The sequence below is a fragment of the Hetaerina americana genome, unplaced genomic scaffold (assembly GCF_022747635.1).
Source record: "Hetaerina americana unplaced genomic scaffold, ioHetAmer1.1.p SCAF_399, whole genome shotgun sequence".
Classification (NCBI taxonomy): domain Eukaryota; kingdom Metazoa; phylum Arthropoda; class Insecta; order Odonata; family Calopterygidae; genus Hetaerina; species Hetaerina americana.
In genome coordinates this window covers 12,501-25,296 of record NW_027286984.1, presented here as the reverse complement: position 1 = coordinate 25,296, position 12,796 = coordinate 12,501, and the positions used below count along the sequence as shown (strand labels likewise).

At 33.4% G+C, this 12,796-nt stretch overlaps 1 protein-coding gene across 1 annotated transcript in view; it reads left to right on the top strand.

Annotated features, from left to right (window-relative positions):
• The window catches only part of LOC139691759 (RIMS-binding protein 2-like), a gene marked incomplete at its 3' end in the record, with an annotated part of 106,733 nt that overhangs the window by 82,570 nt on the left and 11,367 nt on the right, over positions 1–12,796 (top strand). The window contains exons 19-20 of the mRNA XM_071589607.1: positions 3,365–3,388; positions 5,801–5,984. Coding sequence (XP_071445708.1) covers positions 3,365–3,388; positions 5,801–5,984 — 208 coding nt within the window. The remainder of the gene's footprint in view (positions 1–3,364; positions 3,389–5,800; positions 5,985–12,796) is intronic.

Here is a 12,796-nt window from a genome sequence, read left to right as displayed (position 1 = left end):
CTTGAGGTTGAAGCAAATTTAAATTATTTGCAAGGAATAGGTGGGTGATTGGAGCTCGTCAATCACTCATAAATATTGCTAATTGAAAATAATTATGCTTCAAGACCACATTTTTGTGTCATGGAAAGAGCTGACTTGGAAATTTATTGCGACCTCCAATGTATGTTAAGGGAATCACTAAGCCATAAATAGTTATTTTTTCTCACTCCTCCATAGTAGCACTGTTTTGTCAAATTGGGAGAACTTGGCTTTTTACCTCATGCATCTCCATTCTGAAACAATTCACCGCAAATCCTTTTTTCTCAATATTTTACCTTGATGAAAGAATCCGAAATTCAGCTTCTGCTTCTCATGTTTGCAACTCTGTCCATTTATTAGCCACAAAAATTAAGGTTTTACCTGGCAGAAAATAATTATGTTTCACAATGAACATTGTTTCATTCTTAAAATTTAGCCATGAGCTTGGCCATGCCTCAATGAATCCCACAGCCACCATCAGATGTGATTTATGTATTGCTGGCAAGTGCTCTTCTAAAAAATTCCAAAGAAACTGCGGGAGATGCCGCAACAGTAACTTTTAACGGAGTCATCCGCTAATGTGCATTTCAATGCAACAATTTCAGAGTGTAAAAATCCCAGTCAAGGCGAATGATTTTTACACTCTGAAATTGTTGCATTGAAGTGCTCTTCTCTTAACTCAGTCAGGCTCACCATCTTCAAAATGTTAGCGTCATTGATCTTTCAAATTTTAAATTTTACTAAACTTATTACCTGCTTATTGTCAAAAATAAAATTAATGGATCTAGAATAAAATAATGGGTCTATTTGAATAAAATAAGTTTTCATTTTAACAATTTTTCCATGGGCATTCATATTTTCACTATCCCAACTTAGCAGCAGTGGTGTGCTAAAAATGATCGAGAAAATGCAACAGGTGAACAGCACAGGTGATAATAAATGCACAGTGAGATATTTAACATTGGCACTTACTGCCTTAAATCTCTTGAGGATGTTGTGCACTAATTATTGAAGATATTGAAAAGGGAATGACATCTTCTAATATGATGAAATTTAGGCTAATTTTATATTGGCTTTTGTTTTTATTTAAATTGGTGAATTTTGGCTTTTGCATGAAGCAGAGTAAGTTTACTACATTTTCCGGTGAACTTTTCTTGCTTGGTTGCAAATATATGCATAGCTTATACAAAAAATGGGTCACAGTCTCACACGTTATAATGTCCTTACAATAGTTTTAAACTGAATGCTCTTTTGAGATTCTCCTAACTATACATTTTTTCTAAAGTACAGGCTATGAATTCAAATGCATAATGCATAGTGTGCTCTCATATTGATGAAATAAGAGTTTCAGATATGTACTTCATGCTTGCTTGAACAACAAAAAATATATAATTCTATCTGCCAAACTCCGCAGTCCTTCAGTCTTGAATATTGTCATTTTAGACTGTGGACTGAACAATATCTGGTTGTATTATTGTGTATGGTTTTCAAACCCCACCACTAGAAACCATTAGATTGCATTATAAAAAAGTTCCAGGAATGACTTTTACCAATGTGTTGAATTTAAACTTAATTTACACTCAAATGAATGCAGTGCTTAAATTTTTCAATCAGCTCCCTAATTATTTGGGTATTCATCTAATCCTTCACCACACCTATGGGTGACACTGATGCACAGTTGCCATACTCTGTGTAAGCACTGTTTTAAATCAAGATACCTTGGTAACTTTAATAGGTATTAAATGAAACTCTGACTGCATCATTATGTTGGGATAATAATTTGCGACAATAGAAAGAATTTTTATCAAGATTCAATTGATGAAAGGGGTGCAACAATTGTTGTGAGCATCAATGTATAAGTTATGGGATTAACATAAATCAGTATAAGATAAAAGTAATGAGATTCTCAATAATCAGAAAGGTGATATTAAGTGTTCTCAAAGTATGAGGAAAACTACTGCAACTGGTAGAGAACTACCAGCAGATAGCTCTTTGAGGCTTTCTGTGGTCTGATGATGTGGAAGTTCTTTGTCTGCAGGGATCTCTTCCATGTAAGTTCATTTTTTGGGGTAACAAAAATGGGCATCTGCAAAGAAATCTAGGAAAGCACAAAGCTTCTGCCAGCATAGTTTCCTCAATTTTCCTCAACTTCAGTTTTGGATAAATATTTGTGTAGTAACAAGAGCATTGGATTTCGTTAATTGCAGAAACTTATGCAATGATGAGAGAGACTTTGATAATCAAGTCAGGTTAAAAGACAATAATTGAAAAAAAAACTATCAAAAATTTCAATTTGTTACAAATGCTGTACTTGAGGAAAGATGATGAGCATAGAGTTGGCGATTCAAAGAGGTGGGTTTCGGGAAGAATGCAGAGGGCATAATAAGTGGAGGAAGATGATATTGTTTTGAATAAAATACAATGTATGCATTCAAGTGAAATGTTGAAGGTCATGATGGAGGGAAACTTATGGGGAAGAGGGCATTTTTGAGGGCAATGAAATGGAATGGGAAGGAGACAGGAAAGAGTACCAAGTGTGTATTGACAATTTGAAATAGTTTTCTGGAGTCACCTAAAACCTAACTCTAATTGGTGGACTGTCAGTGACAATGAAATGAAAAGGTGTACATTTGCAAATATGTATGAATGTAACAATTTTTAATAGATTTTTACATGTATTTCATGGAAAATAATGTGTCATTGTCACTTATTCCTGCTTTTCATATGCTTTTTATAATCTCTACTTGAGTTTTCTGTTTTTAATTAATTATTCTCCATGTGCAAAATGATATTTCTAATGTTACTTCTAATATTAGGCATTTCTCACTTCATTCATTGACTCCAGTAGATTCTTAGTTGTTAACAAACTTATTTTCTGTTTCAAAGTCTTCAGGTGGGCCTTCAAAAACAATGACCTCTATTTTATCCCTAAGATATATTTCTTTTAGGTTAACAATTCTGCAATAGAAAATTCAGTAATTAGGAATCAGTGATCAGTTGATGGTTTAAATTGCAGTTCTTTTTTTACCTTGTTGAGCAAGCTCATCGATATCCTTTACCTATCCAATAATGATAACCTTCTATCTCAAGCAAATTATGTCATTGTCCAGAAATCCCTCTTTGAGTTGAAAGCTTGACAACTTCTAGAAGTGTGTCTTCTGCCAGTGTCTCTTTGATCTATGCTGGATATTATACTATTACAAAATTGCAATCAGTGTCAGTACCCTTGTTTGTACTTTTTAACCCACTTTTCATGTAATTTATTACATCAAAAATTGAATTGCTTAAATATAGAGTAAAAAATCAACTGTCCAACAATTGTTTTTATTCATCATTTTCTTCACAGTCAATAAGGGATTTCAGCATTCTGGTAAGTTATTGCAACAATGTTTCTGGCCTAAGGAGCTGATTTTAATGTCGTTGTGTCAGTGAAAGGCCCAGTAGATAAAGGTTACCTCCATTGTACATTGTATCGATAACTTTATGCACATTAAATCTGTAGGACTTTGCATATTTTCACTGGTAGTCAGACAATGACTCGATCTTAATATCAGCATGCTAGTCATGGCGTAGAAAAGATTTCAGAATCCATAACCATCATATATTTCAGGGTCAGACACAATTTAAGATGTGGAGATAAAAATTTGCCCAAGGAGTCAAATAGTATCAATTTGGATTTTTTGTATAAGTCCAATATGTGTTAAATAGTAGCTGTTGCATATGAATCCTTGTGTTCTAATTTCCAAAAAAACAAAATTTACCATCATGTTTGGTAAAATTTTGATGAAATTTGTTATTGTTCAACCCTTGAAAAGAAATAGTGTAATGGTTTCAATTCCTTATCATTCAGCCTTAGCCCTCACAATCTTGTTCACTTTTTTTCTAAAGCCCCGAGTGATCTCCAGCTTACACATGTCGCTTTAATTCTACATGAACATCTCATCATTACACATGACATTAAATTTCTTATCCCAATTTTTTAATATACTGAAATAGCTGCAGTGTAATGCCATGGTTTCTTATGTATGATTCAGTATTTTCAAATGTGTTGGTTATTTTTTTTCAAATGAAGTTTTCATGAAATATTTTCTTCAGTTCAATGTTAATCTTAATAATAATAATGTTTTTGACAAAGTGAGTGCATAATGATGATGGCATTTTAGAGAGATGCATTTTCGAGATGAATTTGAATTATTTACAATGTGACTGCTAATCATATATATTCCATTTGGACTGTGCCTTGAACTAATTCAGTATTATGAAATCTTATCCGTGATAATTTCTGTAAGAAATGTGTGTGAATATTTCAGTGATTTTTCTTTACTAGAAAAATGTAAGGAATTGAAAAGAATTAATGGCATACATTAAACTTGCTAATGCTGACTTGTGATGACCATATCTCCCAATTCAGGTATTAGTCCACAGAAGGTACATTAGCATATTAGAGTATTAGAGATGAGTTTTTCAACTATTCTTGCATGTTGCAAGGAACACATACTACTGACTCAGTATTAGGTAACATGGGTAGGTTTAAACATAATTGGATATAGAAGAGAAAATTAGGCTACATGCTGGCCTTGTAGTTTTGTGTGGTGTTATTTTGAGTAGCTTATATTTGTATAAAATATTGATACTGCATGGAATTGGAATATTAGAGCTATATTGTTGTAAGTGATGTTGCATTTTAAATTGTCATATTATGTTACTTTAAAGATTAAAACCTTTAAGTTATCCTTGCTAAGGCTATTGTAATGCTGATTTTGTGTGCTAAAATCATTTAATTCTTTCAATGTAACCCTGCACATTTGGTGGCCTATACCCCCTTCACTTTCTGTAAGTCTGTTTAGTGTTCTGTAGTGTTATTTGATTGAACTTTGATGAATTTTTATTGCTATGCCATTTTAAATTTATCAGAAATTAAAAACCTAAAATTGTAGTGATATTCAAGTACTTCTTTCCTTTCTCTCAATCCCATATCCATTTAATATCAAATATAGTAAAAGTGCTTGACTGTTTTCTACTTAAATGTTGATACCTCAATGTAGAAGTTATTGTTGATAATTATTTTGATTAATTTTCATGTTTTGTCTCAAATCATTGCAAAAAAATATTGACAGTTATTTACTGAAAGTATAGATCAAAATAATTATAAAAAAATCACTAATGTGATTTTTTTCTTGATTGAAGTTGCTATTTGAATTTCAGACTTAAACTTATAACTAGTGAAATAATGAGACAACAAATGATATATTTCAGATGAACAGTAATAATAAGAGATAATATTCTAACTCTTGAAAATATTAATAAATTACTAAGTTAAAGTTTTCATAGTTTTAAAATCCTATTAAAAGAGATTTTTCAGCAATTCAAATAGAACTTAATTTGTCCATTTTCATTTCAGTAAAATAACTTATGGGCATGGTTTAAAAGTTACTTCTTGACAATTTCCACTTCAATAGATAAAAGCATGGATTGAGAACTTATGAACTGGAAACTTTCTTTTCTTGATTTCTTATGAAATATAAATATGATTCAAAAGTCATTCAATGCTTAAATGTCAGCAAACATCGTACGCCTGTTTCAACCTCTCTATTACCTTTTAAATGCACCTCTTAATTTTATTTTTGTATCGAAACCGTTGAGGAATCTTGTAAATGTTTGTAATGAGTCTCGTGCTATGTCTGGATGGTCCAATATAGTATTTTCGCATAATCCAATGGCATTTAATCTTACTCCTCAGCCCTAAATGTTGGTCTCCTCTTCTTTTTTGCTATTTTTTCAGAAATAACAAAAGACTCAGCAAGTGAGGGTAACTTCAGTGAGGATGACTACGATCCCTCGAGGCGTGGAGCTCCCGGGATGAGAGGGGTGCATTACACAGAGAGGATGCCACGGAGTCACATGGACACTCGGCAGGGTCCTCGCCCACAGCAAGTGATGGGAGGGCCTGGCCCTCAGGGACCCAGGTATGTTTGCGTCTTTCGATTCCAAGAAGCAGTAGCTGTCTATTTTTAGGTTCACTAGTAGCACGTAATTTACATGACATCTTGAGTATGTGTAAATATTAACACATTTGTTGCTCGGTGAAGAGGTATGTGCAGTGACTTCATTTGACACTATCTTGTTTTCAAGCATTCTATTCCCCAGTCCATTAGATTAACTATGATTTTTGAAGTTAGAAGTTATGAAAATTTCTTGGATCAGACCAAAAAGTTTTTTAATGCTACCTCTTCATAGTAAGAAAAAAATAGAATCATTGCATTAAAAAATTGCAATTATATTAACTTTTATACATCGTACAATCCCTGAAATTCATCATCACTGCTGCTAAAATCTTCTGCACAGTTATTTTGCAATGTGAAATTCTGTAACCTTCTTTCACATTCCAGTGGCAGTTTTTGTAATATTGTAGTTCTGGTATGCATGCAGTGGCAATTTTTCTTCATGATTTGTTCACACCATAATGTTGTTTTGGGAAAATCATCAATAGACATACCTATCACTAATTTTCTTGCTTCAAAATAATTTTTTAATCCCATTATTCCTGTCTTTAATCCAGTTCTAAACATGTTCCTTGAGCTTTGGCCATTCAGGACCATGTGAAATTAAAGCTTTTTGTTACTCTTTTACTATCTGACTAGATGTATACACATGTTGTAAACATCAGAAATATATTTTCATTCTTACGTAAATTGCAAAATTACTCAGTTTAGGATAACTAGGCATATGAAATATCAAGTGATTTTCTTCTAAATCTGGCAGTGAGATCTATTTCAGCTTAAAGTGGTGAGGAATGACCCATATGCAAAGAATTGAATTCGTGGAATGACATGATTTCTGGGGATGGTTAGAAGAATGCTACATCATCCCCTTTGATTTAATCTTAGCCATTTAAATCACTTTCTGTCTCATTGATGGTGAATATCAGGCCCTTCTATCTGGAAACATTGGCAATTATGTGATCTTAAAAATGGATAGAATGACAAAGTCTATTCAGGCGTTAAATGTTTGAGAGAAGCAAGAAGTGGAGATAACCCGCAGAAGATGAGTGAACAATTAAATTCATATTCCCTCTCCATAAGAAGGAATGCATTCTGAATATTCCAGAAATAAAAAATAAATATTGTGTATAATTTTAACTCCTAGCTCTAGTGATAGACTTGTGAGGGGCAGTCTAATGAAAACCTATCAGACAAGCAAATTAAACCAGTTCACACACCGGCAAAGACATAACCCAACAACTGCTTGCACCTGTGAGTTGTCACTATGCAGTTCTCCTACCACAGTGAGATCAATGCATAACAATGAATTACATAACGATGGCAGTATCAATACATAACAACAATGTTGCCACCTTTTGTGCGGACTGGATTTTATGGTTGGTGTTCAGTTTTCAATTGACTGTCCCTTATACCCTCATGAAAGTATTTCAAAGGCTGAAGTCAAAAACAATTTAAATGCATTTTCCCACAATTTGTTCCGCATCAGCAAAACTTCTAACAAGTCTTCCATAGCCTCCAATAATTTGCAGAGGAATATAGGTAAAGATTGAAATTTTGACTAAAGAATAAAAGCTATACGAACAAAGTATGGTAGTTTGCTTTTCTGTTATATATTTAAATTTTAAAGTTGACCATTCATTTTGTTTACTTTGTTTGGTGATATATGGCTTGTTTTTTCTTGAAAAATTTGTTCTACAAAGTCATTGCAATATTCATAAGATTTACTACAGCCACAACTCATGGGAAACTCTCAGATAATGGAAAATGTTTGTACTATTAAAATTGGAATCAATAGTTTTGATTTAGACAGTGAGTTAGATTGTTTTAACATCTTGGTGAATAGTAAAAGAAAATAAGAAAATGACATTAGCATGTGTCAACTTAACGGAGGGTTCCTTTCTGTGGTTAAAAATGAAAGAGAATCCAATGGTAGCTCAAATAGCAGATTGGTCAAATTTCCCATTTGAAGTGGGAGTAGTGGAAGGAAGGCAACTAAATATAGATGTCATTTCATGCTTCATCAACTGCAGATACATGTCATGGCATTGAGCCAGTGGATAGAAGTATGCATTATTGATTCATGCTTGTGGAAAAACATTTGTTTTCAAATTCTTGTGATAAACACTCACTGGAGCAATTGCTACCTTCCTCAACACAAAGAGTTAAGTTATGCTCTTCATTCCCAGTCAATTTTATTTGGGATTTTAAAGGGCATTGAAAGTCAGTGGCCAGATACAGAAATATGATAATAATTTTTTGTAAGTTCAACCATGTTGAGGCTGGATATTTTGATGCTCTTGAATTTCAAATGACAAGTTTTTACTGAGAATGAGTTCTTGTCCTTGGTGTCAATGTCAATGCCAAGGTTGCACTACAATCAGAAAAGTAAATACAGAGTTATGCCCTTGGACGTCTCTAGTAGGCTGGGACTTGTCTGTGTAAAGAGAGCGGTGAGGGGTTAATGGTGGCGGAGGAGGCAACTAGCTCTCTCCAACTCATTTCAACACATAATGGAGCATAACCATTGATTCATGGAAGTCTATCTCTCTCAAGTTACTGCATGCACAGGCTTAACTGTGGAGCATTATTTTGGGAATAATTCCTTCAGGAAGGAACTTTGCAGCAGCCAAATACCTCCTCTAATAACTAATAATTATTCACCCTACTGAAGCAACCCTGAGTACTGGCATAGATGCACTCCCAAAGAACCCCTCACTCATTTGAAAAAAATCATCTTATTATTAAATGCCTCTCTTCAGCAAGAAGGGATGATAGGTGAAGTCCTAAATCTTGGAACGCCATGTAAAGTGAGTGGTAATTAATTTGAGAATCTAGAGAGAATGCTCACCTCACATATTTGCTGCCAGAGGTCTCAGAGCAATAGCCTAAAAGATTTGTTTTATCAATCTCACCTTACGCAATGGTTTCACTCAATCTTCTTCATGTCCAAGATTATGCTGATTGTATTATGAGCTTATTATGTGTGTCTGTCTGCCCAATTTGATGGTGTTGATTTTCCTTTGCATACTTAACTAATTTATAGATATACTTGTATATGCAATAGATAGTTATAATTTTAGACTTTAAAAAGTATGACATGCCAACAAGTTTTTAAATGGCTTTTTATTTGGAACAGAGGTATATTTTCATACTCTTTCAGTGTCTCCACAGCAATAAGCAGTACTTAATATAGCTTTAGAATAAGTCATGTGCATTCATTGGGGTGAAATATGAGACTTGAGCAGTTTTCTAATTAGATACAGAACTAAGCACAATTTAATGTATATACCTTTGGTGTGGTCCTCCCAAGATTGTTTCTTGTCAAGATGGAGCCTTAACAACTTTGCAGAAGTAATCTATTTAAGAATTTCTTTCATTATTGAAAGTCGCAATGTAGTGCATATGCTTCAGCCTTTTTATCATGTTGCTCAGCTCATTTATTCAGGTGTTAATCGATATGGAATTGACTAAGGTCTTATAAGAATGGTACATGTGCATATGCAATGGCTTCCTTTTGGAGATCAACATGAAGTTATCTTCTCTTAATCATTTTTCTCACCCAATCTTTTTCATTTTTCTCCTAGGACTAGTACCAATACCAAGTCCTAGGCATAAAAAATACCTAGAATCCTTGCCCTAAATGCTGGTAACTGTGATTTCTAAAATTCTTGCTGATATCAAATTATTGTTGCCTAGTTTTCTAGTTGCTCTTGTTACCAATTGTTCACTCCACATATGTTTAAAATGGTTAAAATACGGCAAATGTAGTCTAAATTAATAATTTATTTGCATGGTAATCTATTGCAACCTTCAGCTCAAGATTTATCATCTTGATAATAAGGAACCAATGTTGCGATCATCTTAAGTATTGGTATCTAGTTTTCTTTTCTTACTGAACCCCTGTTTATGGCAAAAATGACCATCAAAGGTGTACCTTAATTGTCTTTATTCATTCTTTATCTGTATCCACTTAAAGACTGTTGAAGTTGACTTTATTTCTTACCACTTTTAAAGAACAGCTTTTCAGGATAAATGGTACTATTAAAAAATCAAATCAGCCAACAGGTGACTTGGGGAGGCTTCACAATATGCATTGTATGTTACCAAATTTATATATTAATTGGAGGCAACAGTTTTCAGCAATATTGACATTTGCCGAGTGGGAAATGTTATGTAATGCCTAAGTAATTGTTCAAAAATCTCTTAGGAGGCATTATTTGGTGGACATTTGCTGGCTTAAAAGTATTTACTTATTTTTGTGTTTCATTTGTTTATTTGAAAAGTGAACATCAGTGGATTTCATTTTAATTAGTGATAGGCCAGTTTGGTTCTTTGTTTCCCAGTTCCATTGGTTTTTGAGACTACAAGTATTGAGTCAGAAACAACATTTTTCAAAAGTTAATTCAAAAACATCATTTCTACGACTGATAGTTATATCAAATTGATGTAGTTTCACGCAGTAAAACCTCATATAAATTCATTGTATCTCCAAATCATGTCAAATGCCCCATGAAATATTTATAGATCAAAGTATTACTGTGTTGCCCTTTATGTGAGCATAAAATGGTCACTCACTTAACTGGGATTCCCAATTAGAGCTCATCTTGATAAATTACATAATGAATTGGAATTACTGTATTTTCTTATTGATAATGCATGCGTTTTCTACACAAAAATGTTTGCATGGTCAAAAAACTGACAATGCGTGTTGTGTAATGAAAATTGAAAAAATCCAAGCACAGACATATTTTTATACACACACATACTACAATATAGATGTATTTTTACACACACTATATTTTATTTTTACTTTACATGGAAATAGATGTAAGGAAAACAGGTAGGAACATGTATAAAGGACGACCACAGTAGAGGTGGGGAAGGCGGAATCGAATGGATCACAAGAGTAACAATATTTCTTTGACCGGGACATGAACATTGGATCTTTCCACTTGCCAGGCGGATGCTCTAATAGCTTGAGCTATTGAGGAAACGTAATTTACACTGAGATCCATGGGTTTAATATGTTACCAAGTGCCCCGATTCTTTGGCCAAAGAGAATTTATATATTTATATATATAACCCATAAACACTGTAATCAACCCGAAGGTCGGTTTAATAATAATAATAATAATAATAATAATACTTTATCCATTTTAAAAATGGTACAACCATATTAAATGTCGTCAATATAAGTATTATTTAACATATAAACATACTTTCTTAAATGTGATGAAGATTGTCACAAAAGAATTCATCCAATGAGTAAAGTGGGTGAGCAAGTAACCAGGTATATACCCTATTCTTGAAACTCTGGATACCATCTGATTTCAACTGAGTAGGCAGATAGTTATACAGTCGTATGTTCATATTGTGAAATGTGTTGTAAGTTGATGACAATCTACAATAAGTAGTATTTAGATTCGATTTACCTCTTGTGGAATAGTTATGGAGGTTGGATCTTAATTGGTAAGTTTCTAGATTAACTTTCACATGAATCAGAGCCTTAAAGATATACAAACAAAATACAGTCATGATTCTATACCTAATAAAAAAAGGTTTGCAGGAATCACGTGGTGGTATATTAGCAAGAGAGCGAATAGCTCTCTTTTGCAGTAGCAAAATTTGTTTAACATGAGGGGAATGACCCCATAACTCAACACCATAATTCAAATTACATTGAAAGAAGGCATGGTAAAGTGTTAAACGATACTCATTTGAAATGATAAAGTTGAGCTTTCTTAACATATAAACAGCTTTACTAAGTTTATTACAGGTCTGACTGATGTGAGTCTCCCAATTAAGTTTTGTATCAATATAAATTCCTAGTATTTTAGCAGTTTCAATATCAGTTATTTTTGATTTAAGACTGCACACAATATGCTGAGTTTTGTTAGTATTTAATTGTAAATGATTAACATCAAACCATTCCTTAGCCTGTTTTTGGATAGCGCTAGATCGTAACTTTGCATCTTCTGGATGTTGACACTTTTGCCCAAAAGTAGTGTCATCAGCATATAAAACAGATCTAGGTTTCATATTACAGGGCAAATCATTAATCATGATAATGAAAAGTACTGGGCCAAGCACAGAGCCCTGTGGTACACCACATTTTACTTTAAGAGCTGCAGACCGACAGCCATCAAGTTCAACCAATTGGTGGCGATCATCCAAATATGACTTCATTAGTTTCAGAATAGGTGAAGGTAGAGTTCACCCAGAACTAAGCCCTATTCGGCGTGTGAAAATTCACACATCAGGGTAAGGGGGCCAGTTCCTTTCCCTGTGCCGGTTATGGTTTCCCATCAGGGGGATGTTTCACCCACCAAAAGGAGAAAAAGACAACACACAAGAGGAAAGAGTGTAGGTAAGCAATCATACAATAAATAAGAAAGGATAGGAACAGTGAGTTTGATGGCACGCATAGCCAGAAGAAAGAGACAAGGCACATTGGCTAAATACACATTCAAACACGAAATCTCGTCATATGGCAAACAAATTTTCATTCACATGGAAACAGATATCATTGATAGATATCGATTCCACCTTCCCCACATTTACTGTGTTTGTCCTTTATATGTGTTCCTATCCCTTTCCCTTACATCTATTTCCATGTGAATGAGTCTTTATTCGTCGTATGGTGCCATATAACATTCATATATAAATATATATATATATATATATATATATATATATATATATATATATATATATAAAAATAAATAAATAAATAAATATATGTGTGTATATATATATATATATATATATATATATAT